This window comes from Octopus sinensis, linkage group LG20 (assembly GCF_006345805.1).
Source record: "Octopus sinensis linkage group LG20, ASM634580v1, whole genome shotgun sequence".
In the NCBI taxonomy this organism is placed as follows: domain Eukaryota; kingdom Metazoa; phylum Mollusca; class Cephalopoda; order Octopoda; family Octopodidae; genus Octopus; species Octopus sinensis.
In genome coordinates this window covers 19459399-19480435 of record NC_043016.1, presented here as the reverse complement: position 1 = coordinate 19480435, position 21037 = coordinate 19459399, and the positions used below count along the sequence as shown (strand labels likewise).

General features: G+C 35.2%; 1 protein-coding gene across 1 annotated transcript in view; it reads right to left on the bottom strand.

Annotated features, from left to right (window-relative positions):
• LOC115222484 (phosphoinositide 3-kinase regulatory subunit 4) overlaps nt 1-21037 on the bottom strand; it is a 95468-nt gene that overhangs the window by 56634 nt on the left and 17797 nt on the right. Inside the window, exons 2-13 of the mRNA XM_029792714.2 lie at nt 19335-19444; nt 16353-16477; nt 14591-14646; nt 12070-12219; nt 10845-10946; nt 8817-9004; nt 7618-7744; nt 6433-6605; nt 5811-5820; nt 4614-4733; nt 2446-2541; nt 1452-1546 (exon numbers count right to left, since the gene is read on the bottom strand). Of these exons, the coding sequence (XP_029648574.1) occupies nt 1452-1546; nt 2446-2541; nt 4614-4733; nt 5811-5820; nt 6433-6605; nt 7618-7744; nt 8817-9004; nt 10845-10946; nt 12070-12219; nt 14591-14646; nt 16353-16477; nt 19335-19426 (1334 nt within the window). The 5' untranslated portion in view covers nt 19427-19444. The remainder of the gene's footprint in view (nt 1-1451; nt 1547-2445; nt 2542-4613; nt 4734-5810; nt 5821-6432; nt 6606-7617; nt 7745-8816; nt 9005-10844; nt 10947-12069; nt 12220-14590; nt 14647-16352; nt 16478-19334; nt 19445-21037) is intronic.

The window sequence follows — 21037 nt, the reverse complement described above, 5'->3', positions numbered from 1 at the left end:
GAAAGTCTAAACATGATTATCTTTTATTATTTATATTTGACGGATAACTGTCCTCATCTTGTTTGTTGTTAACATGTTTCAGCTGATTATACCCTCCAGCCTTCATCAGGTGTCTTGGGGAAATTTCGAACCTGGGTTCTCATTCCTAAGGTATTTTTCAATGTTATTATTATTATTATTATTATTATTATTATTATTCAGGTCACTGCTTGGAATCGAACTCGGAATCTTGGGGTTAGTAGCCTGCGCTCTTAACCACTACGCTATATGCCCACAGGCGCATTATCTTACTATTTTCCTAATGTAACTAAGAATACGTTATCTAATGTGTTCTTACGTTTTTTTTAAGACGATAGAGGGATATTTGGCTGCTAATTCTAGTGGGTTCAGCTGATATGAAGGGACCTGTTTGTTAGCTCAAGAAGATAACACTTTTGATACCAATCCACCATTCTTGGTTCTTTGATACAAACTTCCTGTTTTAAAGTGATCCAAAACCTTCTACCAAAATTTTATGCTAATTAATGTTACAAATACAAGATTAATAATGACAGTTGTTTTCAAAATGAATTGAAACAAAGGCAGTGTGTTTCAACAAAAATATAGTCGTGAAAGGCGGCGAGCTGGCAGAAGCGTTAGCACGCCGGGTGAAAGGCGTAGCTGTATTTCGTCTGCCGTTACGTTCTGAGTTCAAATTCCGCTGAGGTCGACTTTGCCTTTCATCTTTTTGGGGTCGATAAATTAAGTACCAGTTACACACTGGGGTCGATATAATGGACTTAATCTGTTTGTCTGTTCTTGTTTGTCCACTCTATGTTTAGCCCCTTGTGGGTAGTAAAGAAATAGGTATTTCGTCTGCCGTTACGTTCTGAGTTCAAATTCCGTCGAGGTCAACTTTGCCTTTCATTCTTTCGGTGTCGATAAGTTAAGTACCAGTTACGCACTGGGGTCGATATAATCGACTCAATCCATTTGTCTGTCCTTGTTTGTCCCCTCTATGTTTAGCCCCTAGTGGGTGGTAAAGAAATAGGTATTTTGTCTGCCGTTACGTTCTGAGTTCAAATTCCACCAAGGTCGACTTTGCCTTTCATCCTTTCGGTGTTGATAAATTAAGTACCAGTTTAGGCACTGGGGGTCGATATAATCGACTTAATCCGTTTGTCTGTCCCCTCTATGTTTAGCCCCTTGTGGGTAATAAAGAAACAAAAATATAGTCGTGAAAGAGTTAATTAACATGGGTAGTAAACAGAGATGAGTGTAAAATTCCAGATATTCCTTAAGGTGGACAACAAAGTTGTACAATACTTTAAATAAGGGATCTATAATAGTACAAAACACCAACAAAAGAATCATACCTCAAATGCTTCAGTTTACTTAAAACACATTGTAGCAGTGACAATGAATACAATGAAACAGATGATTCTTAAAGATAAATATGTTGATTTACAAACCTTTTTGGAACTGACTTGAGATTGGACAAACATTTTACAATAGTTCTCAGAGTATCAGCTCGCACTCGTGGAAATGGATCTTCAGCTAAACAAAGCTGGATTAGGAAAAGAAGAAAATTAATGAAAAATTTCAGTCAATTTTTAAGTGGTACAGATGTTTTAAATCGTATTTTACAATAAAAAAAAAAAACAGACAAAAGTAATGAATTTCTATATAATATTGTCACTTTTCAAAATACAAACAATTGAACTGCACATGCAAATACAACAATAAAATATAAAAGTCTCCAAAATGGGTGAATATTTAATTTTTTACATAAAGGGGAGGGGCATTGTTGATTTTATTAACTCCAGTACTTGACTGGTACTTGATTTTATTGAGCCCAAAAAAAAGGAAAGCAAAGTTAATTTTTGCATAATTTGAACTTAGAACATAAAGTTTAGTATGCAGTGAAATGTTAGAATATGGGACAATACTTTGAATTACTTGCTTTGGATTTTTGTGCTTTGACTCTACTGAGGCCAGCTTTACCTTTTATATTTTTGGTGGGGTCAATAAAATATAGTCCCTGTCCAGGAAAATAACTGGCAGACATGTCGGAACATTGAACAAGATGTATTTCAGTATATATTCCAGCATTTAGCATTTAGCATTCTGAGGTGGTTTTGGTAGAAGACTTAAGCAATACTCAGTCTAATATAATCAAAACCCAATTAAGCAATACCCAGTCTATCACCTGGTTCTTAGGTACCTTAAGCAGAATTCATCAGAGTCCACTGATTTGACAGGCATTTGAATCAGGTTCCTGGTTTGACTGTAACTTCCACCCTTCCTCCCATCAACCTACAAAGCCCCGAGAGAATAATGGATATTCATGGGATGGCCCTTCCTTCTCTAACTAAATAGTAAAAACAAGGGAGCGTTGAAAGGCGAGTTACAAGGAATGTGATATGGAAGAGGAGAGAAGTTTCTGCTGAAAACAAAATTTCTTACCATTAAAGGTAAAAGTCGATCTAGAATGATTTCTGCAGTGACATGTTGAGATATTTCAAGGAGCAATTCAAGAGCAGTTGATTTGGAACTGGCAAACTGTAAAAGACATTAATAAGACAAAATAAATCTTGGATAGCAGTTAGTGTCATCCGAAAGATTCGTCTGCTACATTTTTTTTTGCAGGTCATGATGAGAAGATGATATATAAAGTGTCAGAATACATTTTTGTGTCATGAGAGCCTCTCAATTACCAAGATATCCACCAAATACCAAGAGAATACCCTCCATCAGGCATTTGCCATATTCTGAACGCCTTAATTCCTGGGCATGGACACATTGAAACTCCGACGTCTGGCAGCTGACTGGCAGACACCCCAAAAATTATTAGCCATCTTACAAACAATAACTGAGCACCTTTTCAAACTCCACTGTCTAACACCCGTGGACATGTTTACAAAGTCAGAAAACAGCACAGCTCCCATGACTTTCGGAAACATTTTTCACGCTAAGAGTTGATGAAGCATGGAACAAACTGCCGACATCAGTTGTTAGTTGTCGGAGCATTGCATCCTTCAAAACTTCCATGCTTACTGAGATTCGCCAACACTACACCTGATTTTCTCCCCTCCATACACACGCAAGCATGTATCTGACTCATACACTGTTCACTTTCCAGACATTTGTACATTACTGCATATACATTATACGCACTTTTGACAAGTTGTGGTGCACCTGAGTACTGTATACAATAATTTCATTATTATATTATAAAAATAGTGAATATCTTTGGAATGGACTGTTGCATATCAGTTATCTCATACATGTACACATGCACACAGGGATCATAATCAGTACCAAAGTCTAGATATGACTACGTTGAACCTAAGACATTAATCAGCTCTGATTACTGTACAGCAGTAGTCTACTACTTGCTTTTTCAGAGATTTGTAGGAGAACTTGGTCTTAGCACTGTGAGACATTTAACACTTGCGTTCTTCATACACGACTTCTGTGCAACGAGGCTACGAGTTGTATGTGGTACCTATTTATAGAAAAGTGGACAACAGCAATATGAACTGCTGCATTGTTATCATCATCGTTTAACGTCCGCTTTCCATGCTAGCATTTTATTAACTTGGCAAGACATTTTCTATATGAGTATATGTGAGTGCATGTGTATGTGCACATGAGATAGAGACAAAAGGATTGGCGGTGGGGGATTCAGAATCAGAGAAAGAGCAAGAGAGGTAATGCTTCTCTCTTCAAGGAAACATTGATGTAAATCAAGTAAAATGGTTTTAATTAGAAATTGAAATCAAATTACCGGGAATCGACTAACACCTGTAAGCATAAAAAGAAGAACACTCGTTCCTGTTTTCAGAGGCACACAAATTTATGTATGTGTGTGATGTATGTATGTATGTATGTATCTCTCTCTCTCTATATATATATATATGCTTTGGAATGGCATAAACAGTCTGATATATATGGGTATATATATGTGTGGTATATATATATATATATATATATATATATATATATATATATATATATATATATATACACATATATATCAGATGTTTATGCCATTCCAAAGCATGCTGTCAGTATAAATGAAATAAACTGACCATAACCCTTTCAGTATTTAGACTGGCCATATCCAGTTAAATATTCTAACTGTGTGTGTTTTGTAACTGGACAGAATCGGCCTCTCACACCTACCCTACAATCCTATTCTAAAAATAAACAGTCACATCTTCAACATCTCAAAGCTACAAGATAATACGTGATTAATTCAAAATAAAGTGAATTAACCCTTTCATTCCCAACCCGGCTGAAACTGGCTCTGGCTCTGATTACAAATGTCTTGTTTTCATAAGTTTTGTATTAATATCTTCCACCAAACCTTAGTCACAATTTATGTGCTTAACACCAGCTTAATTATAACTAAGCTACTTTACTAAATTCTTTGTTATATTTAAAGTAATTGAAAGAAACACAGAGCATCTCAAAAGAAATACAGTAACGAAAGGGTTAATAAGCATTTGACAGAGGAAAGGGTTATGTAAGAGCCAAAATTATTTGATAGAGACAACTCACATGAAATCTGTCACCTGTTCTATGGCAATAGTAACTATAATAGGAATGTAATTGACATTGACTGATACCTGTAGACTCCGAAGACTGGAACCAACAAGACTGATGATCAAAACCAACCCAGTGTTTTCTTCAGGTGTTGATTTCAAGACATTTAAATGGCCAAATATCATTGAAGTTCTTTTTTTATTCTGAAGAAATAATAATAATAATAATAATAATAATAACAATAAAAATTTTTTAAAATGATAATAATGATGATGATGATGATAACAATAATAATAATAACAATAAAAATAATAATAATAATGGTTTCAAATTTTGCCACAAGAGTAGCAATTTTGGGGGAGGGGATAAGTCGATTTCACTGACCCCCAGTGTTTCAATGGTACTTAATTTATTGACCCTGAAAGGATGAAAGGCAAAGTCGATCTTGGCAGAACATAGCAATGGGCGAAACACCACTAAGCATTTCATCCAGCATGCTAACGATCCTGCCAGCTTGCCGTCTTAGATAATAATAATAATAATAATAATTTCACATACTCTGTATCATAGCTAATCATAAATAATGACCACAGTGAAACATCCAGCTTGCTGTTACTTGAGGTCTCTGGGTGAAACTTTGAACAACTTGTATAAAACAAAGCAACAGTAATGTAAATAATAATAATAATAATAATAATGGTTTCAAATTTTCCCACGTGGGCAGCCATTTTGGGGAAAATTCTAACTGGGCCCTCACCTGTAAGGTCATGCATTGTTTATCTTGATATGAAATCACTATGACATAGACACATGATTGTAGTGTTTGTACCTGGTGTACCCATATCAGATGGGTAGTCATGACAGGTATATTGGGCTTTGCATATGTGTACCCCAGTGTCACTTTGATGGCATGTGCTGCTCTCTCACTTAATAATAATAATAATAATAATAATAATCCTTTCTACCATAGGCACAAGACCTGAAATTTAGAGGAGGGGGTAGTCAATTACATCGACCCCAGTACTCAACTGGTACTTATTTCATCAACCCTGAAAGGATGAAGTTGACCTTAGCCGAATTTGAACACAGAATGTAGTAGGATACTACACATTTCACCCAGCGTGCTAATGATTCTGCTAGCTCGCCGCCAATCTCAATGCAATCAATTTGCCCCTTCCCTCAGCAATTTTGAGAGGAGGGGTAAAGTTGATCACATTGATCCCAGTACTTGACTGGTACTTTATTTTATCAGCTCTGAAAGGATAAAAAGTGAAATTTACCTCAGCAAGACTTGAATTCAAAACACAGAGTCAGAAGAAATGCTGTTAGAATTCTGCCCAAAGCACTAACAATTCGACTAGCTCGCACATAAATTAGAACGTGGCCAAATATCTTGTAATTACTGTTAACTAACATTAAAATCATTGTCTCTTATTTCTTCTTTTAAGCAAAAATATTTGTTAAGTTACTTATAAATATTTTGGCAGATTCAGAATCTTTGATATTTAAAATAAATAAAAATCTGAAGAATGCTTTAAAAAAAGTTGTAACATAAGTTAGAAGAGAGGACAAAAAAATTTACCCTTAAACTCTTTAGCATTCAGATTTCTGTGTCAAATGTAATGCTTATTTATTCACATTGTTTTCAATTAATCCTGCATTGTCTCATAACTTTGAGATTTTGATGACATCGTTGTTTATTTTTAGAATGACATTGTAGGGCACATACAAGAGGTTGGATCTGACTAGTTTGAATATAAAACAGGCAGAATTTTTGGGCTAGATACGACTGCTTTGAATGCTAAAGGGTTAAATGAACAAATATCCAATTTTTCTGAAGAAAACAGAATTATACTTTAGTTTGGGAAAACAGAAAGGTGATATATCACAGTAGGTACTTACTTTACGATCCGTTCATCGGGTGATAGAATTGGTGCTACTGCAAAACGCTGGATGTAAAGTTTGAGATAAGTGTAGAAATAGTTAGGGAAAGCTTTACCCCGCTGTTGAATGAGATATTCTTCAGCTGAAAGACGATGGGTTGGTTCTTTCTGCATCATGTGGCGTACCAGTTCCTAAAAGAAAATATGTTACATATCTATATCATCAACATTTCATGGTGTATACAGGTATATATGTATGTGTGTGTACAATATATATATATATATATATATACATGTACATATATATGTGTGTGTGTGTGTGTTTGTATGTGTATATATGTGTGTGTATATTATACTTTCATAAATACTAATGTGAGGTAAAAGAAACAAAAACAAAATAATAGTAATCTACTGATGAGAATCAAACCATGCTGGATAAACATTGCTACCAGTTACATCCACTGAATGTATGTCCCCTCATCTGAAAATTTAAATTATAATTATATATAAATTGTCTCTGTTCTTAAGTCATTTTAACTCCACAAGATGGAAGAAGGAAAAAGTCAGGGATTAGTGTTAAGGTTTATTGAGAAAGGTAAGAGTCTAAATTGTGAAGAAAAGGAGACAGGGATAGTATATCAAGATAGTGTAAGTAAACATGTGTGTGTTTATATATATGAGGGGGTGCTGAAAAGTTCCTGACTTCTGGTAAAAGAAAATAGGGGAGAATCAGTTAATTATGGCTTTATTCAACATATTCCCCTCTCAGATTCACACACTTATTGCAGTGGTCCTTCAGTTTTTCTAAGCCCTGTAAAAGAACATGGGAGGTTGGGTCTTCAACCAGGCCTTTCATGATACTCTCAAAGCCAGGAACTTTTCAGCATCTTCTCGTGTATATATATATATATTTCTTTACTACCCACAAGGGGCTAAACATAGAGGGGACAAACAAGGGAATTAAGTCGATTACATCGACCCCAGTGTGAAACTGGTACTTTATTTATCGACCCCGAAAGGATGAAAGGCAAAGTCGACCTCGGCGGAATTTGAACTCAGAATGTAACGGCAGATTAAATACCGCTAAGTATTTCGCCCGGCACGCTAACATTTCTGCCAGCTCACCGCCTTCCAAAATGTGTATGTATATATATATATATATAACACACATATTTATAAATATTAAAAACTTAGGTCTTGATACCCGAATACTTGAATCTTCAATTTTTTCTAGCACTTTCCATGGACTGTATTCTCCATTCCGATATGCTAACAACTGGGAAAGATCAAATGGTACAGTTCCTTCTGTGAAAAGCTCTGCTATCACACACCTACGTAACAAAAATAAGAGAGAAATAATTACAATAATGGTAAGACAAATATTATCATCTCTATATATATAAATGTCTGTGTGTGTGTGTGTGCGCGTGTCCTTTATACAAATCCACAATTTTTCAGTTAGAGGGCTCTTACTTTCTATGGTCATTGAAAACCGCCCAAGGCTGGTCGTGCACATCTTTACATTTCCCCAGTCACCCTGCAAAGCCATTAAAAAGTCAATAGAAGTGACTTTTTTGTGAATTTTCTATCAAAAACCCAATCAAAATGCCTGAAACTTAATATGCCAATTAAATGCCAGCTAGCTGTATGTGATTGGTCGGAGATTTGGACAGTGTTCGCATGTATGTGCGCACGCACGCAGCTGCATATGCATGCACTAGCACTATGACCTGGCATTGCCGGGGTCATAGTGCTAGTATGATATAAACAGTATAAGATATCAATTTCATTTGACAAAATACAAAACCAAATTTGACAAGGAAGAAGACAATTTATTTTATTAATCTCAATGTCATCATCTTCATTCTTTTGACTTCCACTTCTCCATGCCTGCGTGGCTTAGAATTTGTTAAGGCAGATTTTACCCTGTTTCCAAACAAGGTGACATTTCCCCATGGCCAGACATATTTTTCACAGAAGACTGGAAACAAACAGAATTGCTTATATGACAGTGACACTTGTATAGAACTAACACACACACACACACTATGTGCTTCACTCAGTTTCCATGAACTAATTCCACTCACAAAGCTTTGGTTGGCCATGGTTAAGAAACAAATTTGCAAACCACCCGGCTATGCCTGTGCTAAGATTATGCTTTCCATTGGTGTTTAAGGATATTCTTTTATTTCATATAGCGGTTAATCATTGGACCATGGCCATACTGGAGTACTGCTTTCAAGGCTTACAATCAATTTAATCTACCTCAGATCTTACTTTATAAATGTCAGGGGAACGGAAGGCAAAACAAAACTGGGCAGTATTTGAACTCTAGCTGTTAAGTACTTTGCCTAATGACCTACTGAGAGAGAGAGAGAGGGGGGGGATTTAATTAAAAATTACCCTGAAGAGAAAATATCCATCGCTGGAGTGAGATCTCCAAATTTCGTTTCACTGGAAGTCAAATCTAGGCTGACTTGTGTAGCAGCATCTGCGTTTTTCCAGCTGCTGTCTACAAACCTCTCTGGTGCTATATAACATGTTCGACGACGTGATGTATCAAAGAAATATGAGAAATCTGAAGGATTATCCTGGAAAAAAAATAAATAAATAAATAAAAAAACATTTATTCAGTGTTTTATTAAAATCAGATTTAAAATTATAAAAAGATATTAACTTGAAGGTAGTGCTCCAACATGAACTTGACCATGATGGCTAAAATAAACTAAAGAACTGAAACAGCTTTTTATGCAAAGTGTATATTATAATTTTATGCAAAAGTACAAATACATCACTTTTATGTAAAACACTCAACTTTCTACATCATCATCAACATCAGTTTTTTTATGTTGCATTTTCCATGCTTTCACATCAAGGACAGCGCTGTTATATCACACACAGACATCCTTGACTGTGTCCAAAAAAAGGCCATCTGACTGGCATACAATCACTCACAGGGACATGTTCCAACCTCTGGCCTTCAGGTGCTTTAACTCCTCTCTCTCACCACCTTTTCTTCTTCTATTATAATGGACTCTGCTCTTCACAGTAGGCTGGACTCATACCAGCTCATCAGCATCATCGCTTAACGTCCACTTCCCATACTGGCATGGGTTGAATGTTTTGACATGGGGCTGTCCAGACGGCAATTGTCTGTTGATGTATGGTTTCTATGGCTAGATGCCCTTCCTAATGTCATCCACTTAAAGTGTGCTGGGTGCTTTTTATGTGCCACTGGCACATAATGCAGATTGGTGAATGCAATTGTCTTCCAATAGCAACATATGGATGCGAGACCTGGAGACTAAAGAAAGCTGACCAGAAGAGAATTAATGCTTTCGAGCTTTGGTGTTGGAGAAGACTTTTACGGATTCCATGGACAGCAAGGCTCACCAATGGAGAAGTTCTTAAGCAGATAAGGCTGAAAATGTCACTAGAAGCTGGGATCACCAAGCATAGATTGGCATATTTCAGTCATATTATGCAGAGAGAATCCCTGGAGAAGGACATCATGCTCGGAATGGTCAGTGGCAAGAGAGGAAGAGGCCGACCAAGAACCCACTGGCTTGACACCATCAAGAGTGATACCGGAATGGACATAGCCAATCTGAAGGAAGCGGCCCAGGATAGAACTGACTGGAGGACACTGATCCAACGAGTGACCGAGAGTCGACTTCGACTGAGCGGATAGAGAGAGAGAGAGGCACTTGAGTATTTCTTTCCCACTCACCTTTCCTCCTCACATCACTCTTCTTGTGTCCAAACCCAACTATTCAGGCCCAGCATTAATCACTAAGCCCATTATTTCCTTTCCAGAATGTTAGTCCACTGGAATTCCCACTCTGTCCATATTTTCCCAACAAGTATTTCAAGAGGTACATTAGTGTACCCCTAGGGGTAGTGGAAATTTTACACTGGTAATGACGATAAAGGGCACTGGTGATGGGGAATGTGATGAACGCATCCATACAGCTTCTTTTACATATATACGATGGGCTTCTTCTAGTTTCCGTCTACCAAATCCACACACAAGGCTTTGGTCGGTCCGAGGCTATAGTAGAAGACACTTGCACAAGGTGCCACGCAGTGGGACTGAACCCAGAACCATGTGGTTGGTAAGCAAGCTACTTACCACACACCCACTCCTGCGCCTATTATAAAGAAAAATTTTTGAATGTAATTTTATGATATATTGATTCTTTGCTACAACTACAGTTGATAGACATGATACTGATTAGTGAAAAAGTGTTGTATATTGATAATAAAAACCTTCAACAGAAATGGAAGACCAAAGAACATGCGAAGATGTGATGTGGTGGGAGGAGGGGGTAGACCTCAATAGTACTGATGAAATGACCAATGGAAATGAAGAAAGGCAACAAATAGTAAATTTTGGTCAACTGAAATAATGATGAAAATTAGTCAACTTACTTCAGGTAGATATGTTGGTTTGAAGCTTGCAAAGTCTGTAAGGAAAAGCCAATTCCAGCTCGTGATCATTACATTTTCAGATTTGATATCACCATGACAAACCTTCAAGAAACAAATTACAAAGAAAATAAAAAAAAACAATCAACAAGAAAACTTAGAAAATTTGTGAGTTGATAAAATAATCTCTAGTTTAATGATGCCCTACGGCAACCTTTTACATGTGCTTTAATCTAATTAAACATTTTATTTAGTAATTACCTTAAAAATAATTATCATAAACATCAATAGAAATTGTTGTTGTGATACCAGTGCTGGTGGCACATAAAAGAACCATCCGAAAGCGGCCGTTGCCAGCGCCGCCCCGACTGGCCTCCGTGCCGGTGGCACATAAAAAGTACCAGCCGATCGTGGCCGTGGCCGTTGCCAGCCTCGCCTGGCATCGTGTCGGTGGCACGTAAAAAGCACCCACTACACTCACGGAGTGGTTGGTGTTAGGAAGGGCATCCAGCTGTAGAAACATTGCCAGATCAAACTGGGCCTGGTGCAGCCTCCTGGCTTCCCAGACCCCAGTCGAACCGTCCAACCCATGCTAGCATGGAGAACGGATGTTAAACGATGATGATGATGATGATTTATGATTATTATTATAAACGTTGGTGTGGCTGTGTTGTAAGAAGTTTGTTTCCAAGCCACATGGTTCTGGGTTCAGTCCCACTGTGTGGCATTATCTACTATAACACTGAGTTGACTAAAGCTGTGTGTGTGGATCTAATGGAAACTGAAAGAAGCTTGTTGCATATATATGTATATGAGTATGTATGTGTGTATGAGTTTTTGTGTCTCCTTGCTTTGACATCACATGATAGTTGTAAATGAGTGTCACTGTCATACATGCAGTGCCATTCATTTCCAATATTCTGTGAGAATGTGTCTGACCATGAGGGAAATATTAATTACCTTACTTGGAAATAAGTGAAGGTTGGTGACAGGAAAGGCTTCTGTAATACATGTCTCAGGGAAACCTTTTGTTATAATTGTAAGAAAAACCATTTGTTATGTTACATGCCAAATGCAAACTTAATGAAGAAAGTGTGTTTTTTTTTTGTTTTTGTTTTTTCTTACAAAATCATTGTAAATTATTGACTATTTTCAAAATTAATTATGAGATATAGGTATTGTATTTGGGTACAAATATTGATATAAAAGGGTAAATAGTACAACTTACCTTTAATTTATGGCACTGATTCAGTGCACAAAGAAGTTGGAAAGCAATCCATTTTTTCTCAATTGCATTGAGAAATGGCCTGGTGCTTATCCGATCATATAAGCTATCTTTTGTATACTGGCGGAATAAAAGAGCTGCTTTATCTGACTGCTGCAAAGACAGATGGTATGTATGTTATGACTGTTAGAAAGATATTTAGTACATGATGACGCATTAATAATAAAACAGTTTAAATTGTTCAGCTTATATCAACATAGGTATGTGTGCATGTGTGTGTGAGTATCATCATCATTTAGCATCCGCTTTCCATGATGGCATGGGTTAGACGGTTTGACTGGAACTGGTAAGTCAGAGATCTGCACCAGGATCCAGTCTAACTTTGGCTTGGTTTATAAGGCTGGATGTCCTTCCTAGTGCCAACCACTTTGCAGAGTGTAGTGGGTGCCATTTACGTGTCACTGGCATGGTTGACTTTTACATCTTTGTATATATATATATAGGCGCAGGAGTGGCTGTGTGGTAAGTAGCTTGCTAACCAACCACATGGTTCCGGGTTCAGTCCCACTGCGTGGCATCTTGAGCAAGTGTCTTCTGCTATAGCCCCGGGCCGACCAATGCCTTGTGAGTGGATTTGGTAGACGGAAGCTGAAAGAAGCCTGTCGTATATATATATATATATATGTATGTATGTATGTATGTATGTGTGTCTTTGTTTGTCCCCCTAGCATTGCTTGACAACCAATGCTGGTGTGTTTACGTCCCCGTCACTTAGCGGTTCGGCAAAAGAGACCGATAGAATAAGTATTGGGCTTACAAAGAATAAGTCCCAGGGGTCGATTTGCTCGACTAAAGGCGGTGCTCCAGCATGGCCGCAGTCAAATGTCTGAAACAAGTAAAACAGTAAAGAGTAAAAAGAGTAATATATATATATATATATATATATATACGTACACATATATATATACTTTAATAATTTATAACTGAAAGGCTCCAATTTCCAAAACTCAGGGTCGTTTATTTCTGAACATCAGCTGGTATGAAATGAAAGCTTGAAGGTAATGTTGAGGATAAGCATTTCCTTTCAAACTTTCATTTCATATTTTCAAAAAATAATCAAACAGTGGGATTTCAAAAGTAAACTAGGCTTGGTTTACCAGCTAACGTTCAGAAATGAATGACTCTGAGTTCTGGAAATGGGAGTCTTTCAGTTAGAATGTATAAAAAAATACTCTACATTTGTATTGCGTCCTGTAATTTATCACTACTGGTGAATCAACAGTGAGTTTCATATACATATATATATATAATTATTTCCCAAATAAATTGCACTTCATATTTGAGGCTCTGATGAAGGTATAAGGTGTTATCCAGGCACTCAACTATGAGATCACTGTGTCTTATAGCAGAAACAGCTGTAAGCTAACAAAGTTCATATGATAATCATTTATTACTTCGTTATCTCTTTTCTGATTATATATATATATATATTGGTAAAAACGGTAAGATAACAAAAGAAAGAAAGAGATCTCAATATTATGTAAGTAGAGGAATTTATCTGTAAAAATAATATGTGACAATTACTTGGTAGCCAAGATAAAACTCTGAGTTTCGGATGCTGAGGTGGAAATCCACACCACCATCTCTTCAGTTATCTGAAGAGTTTTATCTTGGTTACCGAGTAATTGTCACATATTATTTTTACATACACACACACACACACACACACACACACATATATATATATATATATATAAACTGTCTTAAGAAATTTAATACTCTTAGCCACAAAGGTTAAAAAAATAACCAAGAATTTTGAGAAAATGAAAGTGTATTGAAAGAATTTAGCCTGATGCTATACATTGTTGATTCCACTGCCCTTAATATTGGCATCATTATAAAAGATAGAATTCATTAATTAAGTGCAACTCCAATATTAGACCAGTATTTTGTTGGTCTTAAATGACAAAGTGTACCCAATGAAATTTTAATTAAGATTGTAAATAAGTACACCTGTAAACATTAGATATTTTGTATGGTGTTCTTCTGCTTCTGATAGCCACCACTCAATTGTAAGATATAATGAATGTAAGCATAGTGGAGTAGATAATAAGTTTACTTCACAACCATGGGGTCTAGGGTTTGATCTTGTGTCATGTGGTATGTTGGGCAGGTATCTTTACCACATTCTTGTACTGACTCAAGCCTTCTGACAGTTGCCGAGCAAAAGCCTAGTGGATGAACTGGAAACAAGGGAGTGTTAAAGACAAGAAGGACATTCAGTTGTAGAAAATTTGTCTCAACGAATCCCATCTGATCTGTACAAGTATGGAACAGTAAATGTTAAAAGGATGATAATGATGACGATGATGATTTTTAAAAAATTTCATCATCACCAATATGTGAAGATTTCTTTAAAATCCACACAACCAATGCCATGTGTGCGTATCTATCAAGCTATCTATCTATCTACATATACAAATAAAAGGTAAAGAAAACAAACAAAAGAAAGTAAGTAACTTACAATAAATTTCTGGAATGGAAGACAGTTTGAAGCACCACTTAACTGTCCTTTAATTTCTGAGAAAAACGAAAAAAAAACATCACAATATATTTATTAGCAATATTTCTGAGAAATATATATTAGCATGAGGCCTTTGATATTTCATAGCACTAGGCTTTGAAAAAATTATTTCTTGTATATTTTGCATAGTCAGCATTTAACAAAGTTTCCCTGCTTTATGTTAAATTTTGGAGATATAAAAGAATACTAATATCTGTAGCATATAATAAAACAAAATGGCCAAGATGTTCAATTATAAACATTAACTTTTTAGCATTCAGACAGGCTATATCCATCCCAAATAAATAATAATAATGAAATTATTGTATAGTGCTCAGGTGCACCACAACTTGTCAAAAAGTGTTATAAAGTATATGCAGTAATGTACAAATGTCTGGGAAGTGAACAGTGTATGAGTCAGATACATGCTTGCATGTGTATGGAGTGGGGAAAATCAGGTGTAGTGTTGGCGAATCTCAGGAAGCATGGAAGTTTTGAAGGATGCAACTGATGTCGGCAGTTTGTTCCATGCTTCAGCAACTCTTAGCGTGAAAAAATGTCCACAGGTGCTAGACAGGTGGAGTTTGAAAAGGTGCTCAGTTATTGTTTGTAAGATGGCTAATAATTTTATGCGTGTCTGCCAAGTCAGCTGCCAGACGTCGGAGTTTCAATGTGTCCAGGCCCAAGGAAGTAAGGTGTTCAGAATATGGCAAATGCTGATGGAGGGCATTCTCTCTATATTCTATGTGTTTTATGTTCAAACTGGCCTCTCACATCTACCCGACAAAGTCAGTCTAAAAATAATCCTATCATTGAAAGTTATGAGATAATATATGATTAATTCAAAATAATGTAAATAAATAAGTATTACATTTGACAGAATAATCTGGTTGCTAAAGGATTAACAATTAGACACTTTATAAACATGAATCCAAAACAGTCAAGATAAATATTTTATTAGATAACATTAGTATTTTTAAAAATACAATATACAAAATATTGGAATATTTATTGAAAACAGTCATAATCCTTTCTGGTATAGGCACAAAGCTTGAAATTTATGGGGAGGGAAATAGTTGATTACACTGACCCCAGTGCACAACTGGTATTTATTGCATTGATCCTGAAAGGGTGAAAGGCAAAGTTGACCTCAGAATGTAAAGATGGGTGAAATGTCGCTTAGCATTATTCTGCCAGCTTGCCGCCTTGATACAACTGTCAATAATAAAAAGATAGTTAATATTTCTCACTTGTCAACTGGTAGATCAAGGACAAGATTTTTGGATAACATCAGGGAAGATGCTTCTGATAGGACTCTATGTAGGAAGTCTCTGAGGACTCTACTCACGCGAACAACCCAGGACTAGTAAGTGGAGAAAATGGATTGATGGAGAGAACTGTCTCATATCCAATTTTTCTGAGTGTACAAAGATGGTTTATTTGCTATAAGAATAGTTTTAACTGGGAAGTGCATCCTACAGTAAAATACTCGACTGTGAAATAGGAAGTGGAGTCTATTTTTGTTTGGCTAGAGGTACAAAACACGGTGCTTGTGATAAATACTAATGGTGCACAACTTATAACTATCTGGTCAGTAATCTAGCTTTTTTAACCTCACAACCATTGAATAAAAGTAACAATTTCGATTTAACTCAAGTAACAATTAGGATTTTAAAAATCAAAATACGCATAACTATAAATAAAAGGAGGAATGAGAGCTTACCTTCTAATCGATTTCGGTGTGTGGCCAATGGGAGAGAAGGATCATGTATGACAAACACCTTGACCACAACTTGGCCCTCTTTGCATCGTGCTCGGGCTACTTTGAAGAAGCGTGTGCTACCCAAGCTGAAATGAAAATTAAAAGATCAAACTGATTAAATATGTTGCTCAATCAGGGTCCGTCTAGGGGACAAACAACAAAAACAACAACAATTATGAAACCAAAAGCTTCATATGTTACCCTTAAAGGTTGTTAGGTGGTATCTCTACACAATAACAGCTTATGTAAATGCTTTACATCACATAGAAAAAGAGGAAGAGTGAGAGAGAGATTTAACCTAAGTGGTGTTGAATGGAGAAAGAGTCAGAGGTAGAGAAAGAGAAGAGGAAGTGATTAAAAGTGTAGTTATGAGATGAGTTATACAAATGAGAAATTTGTCTTATTAAATTCTATTTTAGTGGCGGCTTCATGGTTAGGGTGTTGGACTCATGATTATAAGAAAGTAGTTTCAATTCCTGGACTGGGTGATGCTTTGTGTTCTTGAGCAAAATACTTCATTTCACATTTCTTCAGTCCACTCAGCTTATAAAAATGAGTTTTCCTGCAGCAGACCAGCATCCTGTCTCGGTGGGAAATTTATATGTCACGGAAACTTGGGAAACTGGCCCTTATGAGTCCTATATAAATCAGGAACTTTATCTCTTTATCTTATCCTAATTGTATTTTAAGGTAATAATTATTTTTCTTTGAATATTAGTATATATATATATATCATTTTCTACGTTAATGTAGTATATAGAAGTGCTGAGAAACTTGATAAAAGTTAAATTATAATTATTATATGTATAGCAAATTTTGTGACATTATCTATGGTGGCAAAAGGATACTCACAAAGTTACCTGTCATATGATATAAAACACTCTAGTAGGTTTATATATATAAATACATATATATATATCAGTTCAGCAAAATTTAGATTTAGATGAATATGGTACTTAAGTTAAAGGCACCTGAATTTTGTATGGTATTATCCATATAAATCAAATGGGGTGATTATAATCAAAATAAGCAACAAGTATATCCAAGGTAGAGTAGTACAATTGTTTCATGCTACTTCATTTTATTAAACACTGTAAGTATTACATCAGTTTTAAAATGTTGAGCAATCTTCAGCCAATAAGGATAAGAATGTGCATGTCCGTTTAATTGGAAAATTCTATAAGTGGCTGAAGATTGCTCGACATTTTAAAACTGATGTAATACTTAAAGTGTTTAATAAAATGAAGTAGCATGAAACAATTGTACTACTCTACCTTGGATATACTTGTTGCTTATTTGGATATATACATACATACATACATACATACACATATATATATATATATATATATATATAAATTCTAATATGTTTTATGTTGGCTTGTTTAGTACTCTTTAGTGACAAAAAAAACAAAGAACATCTATAATATTATTCTGGTCCAGTTTTTGCATGTAAACCTAACTCATCATCATCATCATCATCAACATTTAATACCTGTTTTCTACACTGGCATGGGTTGGATGGCTTGACAAGAACTAGCAAGGCCAGGGAGCCACACCAGGTTCTTATTTCTTTACTACCCACAAGGGGCTAAACACAGAGAGGACAAACAAGGACAGACAAAGGGATTAAGTCAATTACATCGACCCCAGTACTTAATTATCGACCTTAAAAGGATGAGAGGCAAAGTCGACCTCGGCAGAATTTGAACTCAGAATGTAACAGCAGACAAAATACCGCTAAGCATTTCACCCAGTGTGCTAACATTCCTGCCAGCTTGCCACACACTAGGTTCTATAGTCTGTTTTGGCTTGGATTTTACAGCTGGATGCCTTTCCTAACACCAATCACTTTAGAGAGCATGCAAGGTGCTTTTTTTTACATGGCACCATCACCACTGCTTATTATTAAGTGGCACCAGCACTCACAAAGAAATTGAAGATATAATGTTTTTATAGCCATAATTATTTATATTCATAAGATAATTCATTAGGAAATACATTAAATTAAGTGTGATACACACCCACACACATATATCATCATCATCATTTAATGTCCACTTTCCATACTGGCATGGGTTGGATGGTTTGGCGGAAGCTGGCTAGGCAGAAGACTGCACCATGTTTTGTTGTGTCTTTTTTGGAATGTTTTTCATGCTGGATGCCCTTCCTAACACCAACCACTCTGCAGAGCGGACTGAGTGCTTTTTACATGACACCAACACTAGCGAACTCAGTTTTGGCATGGCTTTTACATCTGGATAGCCTTCCAAATGCCAACCACTTTACAGTGTGGACTGGATGTTCTATTGTGACACCCAGCAATAGCAGGGTCACCAAGTAACTTGCAAGACAAAGATAAACAATTGTCTTGCTGTAGAGGAGATACATGGTTTGCACTTAATTTTAAATATTTCTGAGTAAATATAAGAAATCCTAGCATATATATATAAATACATATATATTTCTTTTACTACCCACAAGGGGCTAAACACAGAGGGGACAAACAAGGACAGACAAATGGATTAAGTCGATTACATCGACCTCAGTGCGTAACTAGTACTTAATTTATCGACTCCGAAAGGATGAAAGGCAAAGTTGACCTCGGCGGAATTTGAACTCAGAATGTAACGGCATATGAAATACGGCTATGCATTTCGCCCGGCGAAATCTATATATATCACTATATATATAGTGATATAATATATATAAATATACATATAAATACATATAGTGATGGCCTGTGCTAATGACAGACATTCATTACATTTCTCACAGAAGCAAATGCCTTGTAGTTCAGTGAACCAGTGTAAACCAGTGGAAGAAAAATACATTACTTTGTACATTTGTATATACATACAGATATTGGCAGCTGGCCTCAACACCAGAACATTATGGGCCCTAAGGCTTTATCCAAAGAATGTAAAATAAAAAGCAGCTGACCTTATTTCAAATTCATAATCTGGAATGTCTGCTAAATATTGTTCAACAGGTAAGATCTGTGAAGGTGCAATTCCTGTCAGTTGATTCCCCATGTCAGATTAAATATATTTCTGGGGAAAAAAAAGCAATTATTTTCATGTTATTATGCTTAAATGAGAAGATGACATCATAAAATAATTTAAAGTTAATTAAATAATTAATAAAATTTAAAAAACAAAAATATCAATTACAAAGTTATTTAAATAAAGACAAAAATATTGTGCATGTGTGTGTAATTTAAATAAATAACGCATAGAAAATGAATTTTTATCTTGTGCCTAAAGTTTGGCACCTATGTCACTTTCGGATGAGACCAGTTCTGACCAGAAGAATGCAGTAGTATGAGTTGTGAGATAAAAGCCATGTATGCTACAATATGTACGAAACACTCCTCTCTCATATGTACAACACAATTAAACATTTATTTGCATGCACATATGTAAATATATAAATAGTATATATATAAATCAATAAATGGTGGGGTTGTGTTGACTGCCTTATATATATATATATATAAAAATTAGAAAAAAAACCCACGTTTTTTCAATTCAAAATGAACAATTAAATCACACCATCTAGAAAATTACATATAATAAAAATATTAAAATTAGAATAACAATAAAATGTCAATGATTAAGTAAATTGCAAAAAAATAATAATAATAATAAAAACGTATATAATTTGTACAAATTATATATGTTTTTATTATTATTTTTTTTGCAATTTACTTAATCATTGACATTTTATTGTTATTCTAATTTTAATATTTCTATTATATGTAATTTTCTAGATGGTGTGATTTAATTGTTCATTTTGAATTGATAAAAGGTGGGGTTTTTTTTTCTAATTTTTTAATATATATATTATATTGTGTAAAATTTGATTAGTATTTCTAAATTGAATTTTTTTCCTTGTAAGTTTGGATTTTATTCCCTCAAATAATAATTATTATATATAATATATATATATATATACAAATTGAGATAGGGGTTGTAAATGCAACCCTCCATGGGATAATATATATCCAATATACTGCTAGTGAAGTACCCAACAAAGTTAATACATAAATGTTAAGAATTGCGATGCAATTAATTCATTTACTGTATTATATGGGCAAAGGTAAGATGTTTTACCACAAATGAATAATACAAAATAAGAAAATGGAGAAATACATCTAAATCAATTATCAACTACCAGATAATACCCAATCACATAATTTATTAAACCACTACATAAAAACATTAAGGTCAAACATATTAATATAGAACAAAACAGTGTACATGAAGGAGTAATATGGTACAATAAGTACAGTATGTATAAGAGAATATAAATATAAATATATGTTTATATTTATATGTATATTATATATATATATATATATTATATATACTACATTATATATATATATATATATATTATATATACTACATTATATATATATATATATATATATATATACATATATATCATCATCATCATCGTTTAACGTTTGCATTCCATGCTGGCATGGGTTGGATGGTTTGACTGAGGTCTGGTGAACCAGATGGCTGCACCAGGCTCCAATCTGATCTGGTAGAGTTTCTACGGCTAGATGTCCTTCCTAACACCAACCACTCCGAGAGTGTAGTGGGTGCTTTTACATGCCACTGGCACGAAGGCCTGTC